Source organism: Alternaria atra (genome assembly GCF_907166805.1).
Source record: "Alternaria atra isolate CS162 genome assembly, contig: 21, whole genome shotgun sequence".
In the NCBI taxonomy this organism is placed as follows: domain Eukaryota; kingdom Fungi; phylum Ascomycota; class Dothideomycetes; order Pleosporales; family Pleosporaceae; genus Alternaria; species Alternaria atra.
Genome location: NW_025091319.1, coordinates 1740255 through 1751161, shown reverse-complemented (window position 1 = coordinate 1751161; position 10907 = coordinate 1740255). Strand labels below are relative to the sequence as shown.

Here is a 10907-nt window from a genome sequence, read left to right as displayed (position 1 = left end):
GTGTCGCTCCAACGCGATCTGTGTGCTTAGTCAGCGAGCATTAGATGGTGTTTGTGACGATGCGACAAGCGGGGAAGACTTGAGCTGGCAGTTTGGAGGATAAATGCGTCTCATGTCACGTGGACCGCGGCCTCGGTTGCAATTTGTCGAATTGACGTCAGGCTGAGGGTCCGTGGACAAGCTTCGAGCTACCACGTCAACTCGTCACTGCGATCTTGATACACCCCAATTGCTGCTATCCCCGCAATTATCCAACCTTCGGTTTCTCTCATCACAATTAAACCTTCCTAGCAAGCCAACATCCAAGACCAGTCGCCCACTACAACCTCACCATGTTCCGCATCCAACCCGCACGCGCCGTACAACGCGCAACCTTCGCCCGCCCTGCCGTCGTTCGCCCTCGCTTCCTCAGCACAACACCAGCACGCTTCGCGCAAAAAGACGCGCAGGACAAGGACTCGCTGAAGCCCCGATCGACCGAGTACGCCAAATCTGGATCCGACGACGGCGCTGCACACTCAGATGCCGCTTTCAACCCCAACCAGACCAGCCCTGAGGAGGCCGAGGCAACTGCTGAACGAGAAGCTGGTGGTGTAAAGAACAGCTTGAACGCAAGCCCAGGCAACAAGGACATTAGCGAACCTAACAGCCCCGACGTTGGTGGAAATGGAGGAGCACCGGACAAGAAGAGCAGCGGTAGTGGCAGCGCGCCCAAGAACAGCTCAGGATAAATTTATACACCACAAGAGGTGAAACGTTTGTAATGAAGGCACGTTATGGGCAGCGGTAGAAGTGAGCCATGAAGGTAGTGTAGGCGCATATGGAGCATCACGTCACAGCATCATTGCATTGGGAACAGCTTCTCAGGGCTTACGACTGTATATACCACATCAATTGAAAATCTCAATTTCGAAGCGACAAGCACAAATGACGCGTTATCTGCAACTTCACCGCATTGGGCATTTGCGTGGAGCAACCTCTGTCTTGAACCCATGCAATGACGTCACAGTAGATGACGATGCCCACCAGAACACGGCAGCAACATCCGTCTTTGCGTAACAAAATATCCTCACACCTCATCCTACTTACCATCAAACCTCTTACCCTACTCAACCCAACCACAAACTTCATATTTCTTCTACATCAAAAACCGCACAATGGCGCCCCGCATTCTCCTCACAGCCTCCCGCTCTCTGCGCACCCCCATCCCAAGCACGCGCATCGCTTTCACCGCGCGCCGTACGTTCCTCAGCACACCCACCCTACGCATCAAAGAGGACGCGGACCGTACCCCCGAACAAGTCGAAAACGCGAAACAAGAACAGCTCAAGGAGCAAGAAAGGGGCGAGGGAAGATGGCGCGAGGACCTTGCTAGTCATGGCGAGAGCAACATTGCTGCGGACAGACAGCAGGTCGACGACCACGACGCACATATGAAGGAGTTGCAGAAGGAGGGAAAGGAGAAGGGCGAGAAGGGTGACTTGTAGAGATCCTGTCGAGAAAGAGAGGTGGGACATGAGTAAACGATTTGTGCGGAGGTATAAGCTGAGAGAGATGACTGGACGGATTCACGACACATACGAAGTTGTTTGCTGTATATATCAAGTCAAATTCGAGCGCCTACTGAAAAGAATGGGATGTAATAAAAGAGTTGAACAGCAATTGTAGCATGTTGAACACCGCTACCGCACCAGCACCATCATCATCATCATCATCATCGGCCCGAACATCGTCTCCCTCAACTACCCAACCATGTCCTCAGAAGTTCACAACACTGGCCTCCAAAACCCCCTCCTCTCCAATCAACCTCTTCACAACATCCTCCCCAACCGGCTTGTCCACACCCAGGATCATCAAAGCCTCTTTACTCCCCACTGCAGCCTCCCCTTCCCCATTCCTTTCATTCCTCTCGTTCAACCTCTCCTCGACCTCCTCATCCAACGGCGCAACATTCATAAACTTGATATTGACACCTGCTTTACCCAAAAGATTGCCCACATATCCAATTTTACCTACCGAGTCAAAGTTGCGGCAAATGAGCAGTGTACCACGGGGTACAAATTCGCCCTTGAACTTGTCCAGGCGGGAGATGAAGGGCTTATTTCCAGAGACGAATCCTTGGATGATTTGGTCATCGTCGTCGGTCGCGCCTTGTTGGAGCGTGCGTGCAGCAGATGGTGAGACGTTCCTTGAGCGGGGTTGCTGGCTCACGGAGCGAGAGGCACGGGCACGTAGGGTGATGAAGGAAGAGTATGGTTTGTCTTCGACGTTTTCACGCGAGCGCTGTTCGTTGATGAGGATACCGCGTTCTTTGGCGAGTAACTCTGCGTTTACAATGTTGATGTTTAGGCCGTCGCTTGAGGTGATTGGGGTGAGTAGGCCTTTTACCAAGGCGGCGAAGAGGGGTTTCGTTGTGTTGATTGTGGCAAGCTTGCCTTCGTAGGTGAGGTCGAAGGTTGTGCGGAAGGAACCTGTCTTTACGGAGGAGAAGTGCTGGGTATAGAGACTGCCCATCTTCTCGACTAGACTGATGAAAGGTTGAAGAGTGCGGTATTCGTCTGGAAGGACGATTGGTGCGTTGACTGCTGAACGTGGGAGTTCGCCGTTGAGGATGGAGACGACTTGCTCGCACACATCGATCGAGACGTTTTCTTGAGCTTCTTTTGTGGATGCACCAAGATGTGGTGTGGCTACTACCTTTGGATGGGCGATCAGGCGTGTAGCTGATGAGTCTTGCTCTGGTGGTTCCGAGGTAAATACGTCGATACCTGCTCCGGCGATGACACCAGCGTCCAATGCTTCGACAAGAGCATCCTCGTCAATCATTCCACCACGTGCTACGTTGAGAATTCGGGCCGTTGGCTTCATCGTCTCCAGCTCTGCCTTAGCGATCATGCCTTTGGTGGACGCAATCAAAGGAGTATGAAGTGTCAAAAAGTCCGCCTCTTTCAGGATCTCAGCTAGGCTTGGACGAAGGGTAACCGAAGCTGCCGCTGCTAGGTTTGGGTTTGCATAAGGGTCGTAGGCAATGAGTCGCATACCCAAGCCGTTAGCAATACGAGCTACGGTGAGTCCGACTAGGAAGGCGTCAGTTGGATGTATCAGTGTGAGAATCCAAAACTTACCCTTGCCCAACCCAACTATTGCAAGAGTCTTGCCCTTCGCTTCTACACCCACCAGCCGGCTTCGCTCCCATTTACCAGCTTTGATACTTTGCGATGCATCTCCAACGTTGCGAGCCACAGCCATCAAAACTGTAGCATGTCAGTCAGTATGAGAATGATGTTGTTTGGGCTACCCACGTGCGATGGTATGTTCCGCTGCGGCATTGATATTTCCAGAGGGTGAATTCACTACAATGATACCATGTGAAGTGGCGCTCTGGACATCTACATTGTCGACACCCACTCCGGCACGGGCGACAACTTTCATCTTCTTCGCGGCACTCAACAGCTCTGCTGTTACTTTCGTCTCAGAACGCACAATGAGAGCATCGTATTCACCGATGATGTTCTTCAGTTCCTCTGGACTTAGACCCTTCTTTTCATCTACATCGAACTGATCTTTTAGCAGTGCTAGGCCATCTGGCGACACCTTCTCGGGTATCAGTATCTTTCGGTTTGTTGTATGCATGAGGATAGCCATGTTGAAAAAGGATCGCGTTGGTTGAGGCTCCAAATTCTCAAAAGACTAGAGCAGTAAGACACGGAAGACCTTGGACAAAATCAAATAATAGTTGTTGTTGGTAGTGATATGGGAGCAGTCCTACAAGACAATGCGGTATAATCCTGTGAGGAGACTGTGTGAGGTAGAAGTGCCAGATGCTTCGAGAGGAGTGCACTCCGTTTTGTACATCGAAGACAACTCTTGCGCCGCTATCGGTCTCCCGCAGTAGCATGCGTCGGAGGAGCTCTTTGTGGTAGCCTTAGCTGTTGGCTGTATTTACCCCGCACCCTCTTACCCCACGGGGTGAACGCCGCTGCTGCAGGGTCAATCTCGCGAACTACTAACTACAGACCTTGGAAACTTTGCATCAATCATAATCTGAGCGGAAGAAAGAGTTGACATTGAAGAGACGGTCGTGTAACTCGACATGTATTTCATTATCCAGTTGGGGTTGTAGTACCGCGATTACTCGCGTCCGTCATGGTATCACGCTGTGCATAAGTCGCGCAGCGTGGGTAGCTACATATGGTGTGATCCGCAACGATTGGAGGCTGAACTGATGGTGAGTGGGATATGCACATCACGCGGGTAGTCGGCGCCGCGCAGTTACCAATTACTACGTGTCTTAAGCTTCTCGTTTTGTACTACCTCGATCCAGTAGTTATCGGGATCTACATTTATTGTCAGTTGCCACTCTGTACGATGAATAGATAACAACTTACCTAGCACGAACGCGATGTTCTTCATGCGACCGTCAGTGAGCCTCTTTTTCCAGTTGACCTTCTTCTCTTCGAATCGAGCACAGGCGGCGTCCAAATCATCGACAGCAATGCAGATATGACCGAATCCTTGCGGCTCATCGTTGCCGTTATGGTATTTGAAGTCGGCATCCTTCTCAGTACCATAGTTCCATGTAAGTTCAAGTAAACCTTCGTTATCCGCTATGGGGTTGACACCGTTCGCAGTCGTCTCCGACGCATCAGAGCCATACCCTAAGAAGTAGAGGTTGAAGCCAGCATTTGGGCTCTCTGAGGTGCGCTTAAGCTTCATTCCCATGACATCTTGGTAGAAGTTGAGCGACGCATCCTTGTCCTTGACACGGATCATAGTGTGGTTCTGCGGATATCAGCATGACACAATATAGTCGTGGAGGCAATATTTACCATGCGGTATGAGCCAGTGTCAGTATCCTTGACGTTCTCCGTCTCCTCGAGCGGCTTCTGGCCAATCACCTCAACCCAGTAGCCATCAGGGTCGAGCACGAAGGCAATGTGGCGCATGCGACCGTCTGTAAGCTTCTTCTGGAATTTATATCCGGCATCTTCTAGCCTCTGGCACGCTGCTTGTAGGTTGTCCACAGAGATGCAGAGGTGACCGAAGCCCTTGTGTGGTTCTGTGTTGCCGTTGCTGATCTTGTAGTTTGGGTCGTCCTCAGTGCCGTAGTTGTGCGTCAACTCTACGATACCCTCGCGATCAGTCCAGTGGTTGCCATGTGAGACAGCCTTGGGGCTATCGTATGCGAGGAAGTAAAGGTCGAACTTGGCATCGGGGTTCTTGATCTGGTTGATCTGCTTCATGCCCAGGAACTCGTAGAACTGGACTGATCGCTTCGGATCCTTGATACGGATCCTGGTACTTGTGAGTAACTAGCCAATGGCACGGGGACGGTGCAGGAAATGCCATGCGGGTACTCACATTGAGTGGTTGAGCTTGTACTTGGACGGGTCGGTCGCCATGGTCGCTAGCGTTCGAAAGAGGAAGCTTGGTGTGTTGTTTGACTTGAGCGGTCGAAATACAGATGATGCAGCTAATTGTGAGGTTCTCAGTACTGCTGAACGGAGAAAAGGCATTAATCGAGCTTTCTAGTAAGAGCGCAGCGCAACTGAGGGGAAAGAGATTCTGAAGGCCAATGACGTCTGTGATCCAATGAGGAGCTGCCAGCTGCCAGCTGCCCCTCGTCCGGCATTTGCTCGGACATTAGCCTGGTGGAGAACATGATGGCATTTCGCGTGAGCATGAACGATGGTTCGCCGTTCAGAAGCAATTCAAGCTTCATCGCATTTTCTTCTGGTCGGCCATGTGCTTGGACGCATGGTGTGTGTAAAGAAGCTGGACTGTATTCAACTGTACTCTGTGTCAGAACGTACACTAAAAGTATTCGTTGTGACAGCTAGTTGACTATTTGCAGAAAATAGCAATGTATACCTTTAGAGTGAGCTCCCGAGGTCAGGTAACACTGATAAGATACGGGCTCCATCGTACATGGACATTGTGAACATGTCGCGTAGAATGAGCGCGAAAGCACGTGCGGCGGAAAACAAGGCTCCGGCTTCTGCCCAGGTGGTCATAGCTCTTACTCCTGGTGAACTTCGTCCTTGAACATCGTCATGCTAAGTATACTGACACACGCAACTTCTCTCCTGTGACGCTTTCAATCTTTCTTCGTGTCCTGACGCGTTCCCTACTGTTGCGACGCGTCCCTCTCTGCTAGAATCTCCTTTAGTCTCGGAGAAGGCGCAGATCGGTGACCTAACAGCAGCACACGACAGCGTGGACGTAGTTGCGCGAACCATAGACCAGGTACGTGGGCACTCTTCTACATCACGACCATCCGTACCGCCTCCAACCGTCATAGCGCATTACATTCACTGTATTGTCACGCATCGCACAAAACGTTCCTCGCGCTTTCTATCTCACATCCTTCGCTCTAAACGTCCGCTACTACCTCGCCTAATCATGTCGTCAGCAGATCCCTCGATGATCAACATCGCCAAAGTGAGCGACTGGCTCACTCAAAATGCAAACGAACACATCTATCCCCGACTCTTGTAAGTTACAAATACCATGTAGTGTTACCCCACTGACGTCAGTAGCTTGATGTCTCCAAATGGCACACTACTAGCGTACTCGAAGCCAGTACAGACCAAGGAGCTTCGCGATCAGGCTGCGCTCATTTCTATGACCTGGAAAGACAACTGCCAAGGACGTCAGAAGTTTTCGGTCCGCAATGGAACTAATCAGGACCGGTCGCTGAAACCTGCACTAAGCACACTCACTATCGAAACTCCAGACTGTAATATCATTGTACGCCTGTTGCAACCAGAGCTACTGCTCGTTCTTATTGGCAGGATCGCTCCCGGCAAGAAGCAAGCCTTCAAAATCTCAGCTGAAGGGCAGGGAGACCCACGATATCCTGAGGCCGACCTTCCTACCTCGCGTCCAGGCTCGCGTTCTCAAGTGCTCCAAGGTGATGCTGCGAACGACAATCCAGGTTTCCAAGACCGCTTGACGGTTAAGAACAAAGCGCCTTCGCTGCTTAGTAACATGAGCCAACGCGATAAAGACATCAGAGGTGGTGCGCTCCATGTCCAGCGCAAGAAACTGGACGCCCTAGCTGAGTACGTCTTGCAAGATTTCGGAGATACTGGATTTATCATGCCCGCCGACGCAGACCTACAGTAGGACGAGGATTCAATGTTGGCCGTGCGTGCGTGGTAGCCTTCACGCACATCTCGAAACCGTCCATTGACTGTCTCAGATCTGGGCAACGACTTCCCAGAAGACGCTACCAAAGACCCTATGGAGACACGCCAGGCTTTAGTCAATACTGGCAACGGTAATTTGACTCTGCTCGCTCCGATCTTTCCGCTGTGGCACGAAGACAGTGGAGGACCGGAGCCTGCCTACCAAGATTCTGATCGCACCGAAGTGGAGTCTGGGATGAATACAGCTTCATCTGACGCTGAAATCCGAGTGATGGCCAGGAAATTTCGCCGTTGCCGCAACTTAGTTCAACACAATCACGAATTCCGACACCCACTGTGCAGAGGGGATTGGTCCGTGTTCTATGTTATTTCAAAGTGCAACCAGCCTCGTTTATCGTCAGGAGATTAAATTTCGGACAGTTCCAACCCCATTGCCCATACAGGGCACAGATGGATGCGATTTGGTTTATTGTCTCTAATGTGGAGAGAGTACTTTTGCAGATGCAGTAGCGATGAATGGAGCGCTTTGCACGCTGGGTTTTGGAAGATGGAGAGGCCGTGGAGCTGAAAGCAAGTGTGGTAACATGCTAGACGTAGTATACCTGCTTAGCAAGACATTATAGATGACTATGTATCCGCCTAGCTTCGGGCAGAGTACCACTTCGGGATTCCACTCAAGACAGTGCTTCATGTCAGCCTTAGCACCAGTGCAACGCGGCCGCTCATGTCGGGGATCGACGAAATCCGCAACACCCACGAGAGCACTTGTGCCGTCTTCTGGTGAGTCTCATGAACGCATTTGGCATTACCACATGCAATGGAAGACACTAAATCTAAATATGATGCATAACGAGGCAAATATATTGACGAACCATGCAACACGCCCCGCTATACAACTAAACCGAGCGGTGCTTCTCCATGAAGCTTGAAAAATCCTGGTTGCAAGTTCTGGAAAACCTGCGTCGGGTCATACTTCTTCGAAATAGCCTGCAACCTTGCCATGTTGCCTGGACCGTACCCAGCGACGACGGGCTGATAACCACTGCTGTATGGCATATAATAGTAATCGTTGTCTACACCAAGCTCCTTAGCCATGGTTCTGGACACCTCAACATAGTCCTTAGCAGCCTTCATCATCGTAGTGTCGTCGCTAGACTTGTTCCAAGCCATATACACCAAAACATGGAAAAACGGTCCGTCCTCAGGGTAGAGACCGAGGGCGTTCCCACCGTTCCTCTGCATAGCTTTCAGCGCCGGTTTGGAGAACGCTTGAAAGGCGATGTTGACGGACACGGCTGGGAGAGCAGGCGCGATTTCGAAAAAGTAGTCGGTCATCTTTTGGATGAGCTCAGCGCTCATCTTGAAGGATACAGACCACATGGACGTGCGGAACCCAGATGGCATGTCGTTGCTTCGGTGGGGTGTCAGATCCTCGAGCGTGCTGTTGCCGGTGTTATCTTGCATGAATGGGATGCTGAGGTACTCTTTCGCGATCTCGGGAGGATTTTCGAGGTCGACTGGGACGAGGTATTCGAGTTCGGTGAAAGCGAGCTTGTACGTATCATATGTCGTGAAAGACACTACGTGTGCGAGCTTCGTGTCTTTTTCCGCATTGTTAATGGCGTTCTCGAACGCGGTTATCAATGCGGGCGTGCTGCTGGGGTCGTAGATGCGCATGCCGCCCCACATGGGGGGTTGTACGATGGTTTCATAGTTAAACGTCGTCACGATACCGAAGTTGTTGCCGCCACCGCGCAGAGCCCAGTACAGATCCGGAAAGAGCTTGGGAGATGCATTGACGATAATGCCAGAAGCGGTGACGACTTCGAAGGATGCAACATTATCACAAGCAAGTCCGTACTCGTTTGTGAGGTCGCTGATGCCTCCACCAAGAGTAAGCCCGCCAACACCGACATGTGCTGCCTACGTTATGTTAGCGCATATCCAGCTAAAGATTTCGCTGTGCGAACGGGATGAACGTACTCGGCCACCAACCACCGTTAAGTTGTATGGGGTGAGATAGTGATACACGTCTATCCACCGGTTACCCGGACCAATAGCGACAGTCTTCTTGTCGATCGAAAGGTTGCGCGCCGTGAAGTCTTTCAGGTCAACGGTAATGCCTCCTTGAATACTAGAAGCACCGGGGAACGCCGCGTGTCCACCACTCTTGACCGCAAAAGGACACTGCGTAAGGCGTGATATCAACACTAAGGTTGACACCTCAAGGGCTGCCTTGGGAGTGAAAGTGCAGTACGGTTCAACGGCTAGTTGTTGGTTTGACCAGTACTCGGCATGCTGACCATGAACAACCTTGGCGTCTCCGAAGACGAGCTTGAGCGAGTCGCACTATTGCGGGATATTAGCACATGCTGAAGTGAGGCGCAGCATCTCAACTTACTGCGATGGAGCAGCCGCTCACGGACGATCGAACAACCAAGCCTGCCAATTCAGGAATTGCAGACACGTTGACACCGTTCTTGATAAGTGCTTCGGTCACATTGAACTCGGGTGCTTCAAACGTGTCTTGGGTCGATACCCCCACGGCCGCGGCCAGGGTGCCACATATTATCTTCCCAACTGATCTCATAGTGTTTGGAGATGTAGAGGCCTTGAAATCAAGTCAACAACGAGGCCAACCCACCATTTTACAGTAAACAATTGAGCGCGAGTGTAAATTCATGTACGAGTAAGTAGGCCAAAAGATTCCTCGGGATCAACACTCCGCATGTACCGAAGGTAGGCTTCTGGCTCATCTCTGCGTCCACCGTCGCTATATCTAGGCTCCGATTAGTGATAGCATATATTTTCCATTATGTTTACCCAATCGGAGCGTGAGGCTCACTCCGTCCAAAGGGTTAGAAGGATGCGAATGAATGCCTTGACAAGCCAGATGAGGGGCCGTGTTCATAAAAAACGAATGCAAGCTGCCGACCCTGCATTAGTATGCGTTGTGGACCACCTAGACCCCATCTGTAGGATTCTCTCCCCAATTATAAGATGGATAACAGCTTCCAAGAGTCTATACCGAGCATTGTTGCGATACCGAAATGATGATGAGTATTGTGTACGTGGTTGTGCCATGGAGGCAGGGTTTTTCCCCCAGAAGACAGCTGCAAAGAAACACGTAAGGCGAACGAAGGAGTCACATCGAAATGAGATGAGTGGGGTGAGCAAAGAGCGATACGGCAGGTGGGAAGGCGGCGCGCTGTTTGAGGGTCGCGCCGCAATGCCAAGGTGGCGCGGACGCGGGCGATCCACGCCATCGGGCCTTGCTTGCAATCTTGTAGCTTCATCTTCGACTGGAACATACGGATGTACTGCCGCCCACGGCATATCGGTCTGTAGGATTAGTATCCGCACCAATGACCACATCAATACGTATGCATAGCTCATCGTGGGCCACTGCCTTCCGTGTAGGCGCAGGCGTGGCGATGAAGATTCTCACTTCTGCGGATACATCCTTCCGTAGTTCATTCCTATCCCCTCTCGTCATCTGGATTACGGCGTGTACACATCAACAACGCCTACGGCCTGCTATTTTGCCAGAACTTCCAGCACTATTAGTGGAGTGGTGTAATAGAAGCGAATTCTGCAAACACTGCAAGCCTTCAAAAAACTTGGGTAACGGTTTCCAAGATCTCTGAGTATGCACAGATATCCCTGGGCACTTGGTGCAGTCATGATACATGACCGTAAAGGGAACACTCGCCGAGCGGCCGAGGCGATGTTCATGAGATATCACGAGTAGGAGCA

At 51.3% G+C, this 10907-nt stretch overlaps 6 protein-coding genes across 6 annotated transcripts; 3 read left to right on the top strand and 3 right to left on the bottom strand.

Moving 5' to 3' along the window:
* Window positions 1-332: 332 nt before the first annotated feature.
* On the top strand, window positions 333-731 carry ALTATR162_LOCUS1001 (uncharacterized protein; the record flags this gene model as incomplete). The annotated part of the gene is made up of 1 exon (XM_043308596.1): window positions 333-731. The coding sequence occupies one exon, from the start codon at window positions 333-335 to the stop codon at window positions 729-731; it is 399 nt and encodes a 132-aa protein (XP_043164531.1).
* Window positions 732-1157: 426 nt separating this feature from the next.
* On the top strand, window positions 1158-1487 carry ALTATR162_LOCUS1000 (uncharacterized protein; the record flags this gene model as incomplete). Its single annotated transcript, XM_043308595.1, has 1 exon — window positions 1158-1487. One exon carries the CDS (start codon window positions 1158-1160, stop codon window positions 1485-1487), a length of 330 nt encoding a protein of 109 aa, XP_043164530.1.
* A 271-nt stretch (window positions 1488-1758) lies between these two features.
* Window positions 1759-3645, bottom strand: ALTATR162_LOCUS999 (uncharacterized protein; the record flags this gene model as incomplete). Its single annotated transcript, XM_043308594.1, has 3 exons — window positions 1759-3077; window positions 3126-3254; window positions 3303-3645. The coding sequence occupies 3 exons, from the start codon at window positions 3643-3645 to the stop codon at window positions 1759-1761; spliced, it is 1791 nt and encodes a 596-aa protein (XP_043164529.1).
* A 627-nt stretch (window positions 3646-4272) lies between these two features.
* ALTATR162_LOCUS998 (uncharacterized protein) lies at window positions 4273-5402 on the bottom strand (the record flags this gene model as incomplete). Its single annotated transcript, XM_043308593.1, has 4 exons — window positions 4273-4337; window positions 4389-4782; window positions 4830-5295; window positions 5362-5402. 4 exons carry the CDS (start codon window positions 5400-5402, stop codon window positions 4273-4275), a joined length of 966 nt encoding a protein of 321 aa, XP_043164528.1.
* A 1000-nt stretch (window positions 5403-6402) lies between these two features.
* On the top strand, window positions 6403-7128 carry ALTATR162_LOCUS997 (uncharacterized protein; the record flags this gene model as incomplete). Its single annotated transcript, XM_043308592.1, has 2 exons — window positions 6403-6494; window positions 6540-7128. The coding sequence occupies 2 exons, from the start codon at window positions 6403-6405 to the stop codon at window positions 7126-7128; spliced, it is 681 nt and encodes a 226-aa protein (XP_043164527.1).
* A 911-nt stretch (window positions 7129-8039) lies between these two features.
* Window positions 8040-9741, bottom strand: ALTATR162_LOCUS996 (uncharacterized protein; the record flags this gene model as incomplete). The annotated part of the gene is made up of 3 exons (XM_043308591.1): window positions 8040-9074; window positions 9135-9500; window positions 9553-9741. 3 exons carry the CDS (start codon window positions 9739-9741, stop codon window positions 8040-8042), a joined length of 1590 nt encoding a protein of 529 aa, XP_043164526.1.
* Window positions 9742-10907: the final 1166 nt, after the last annotated feature.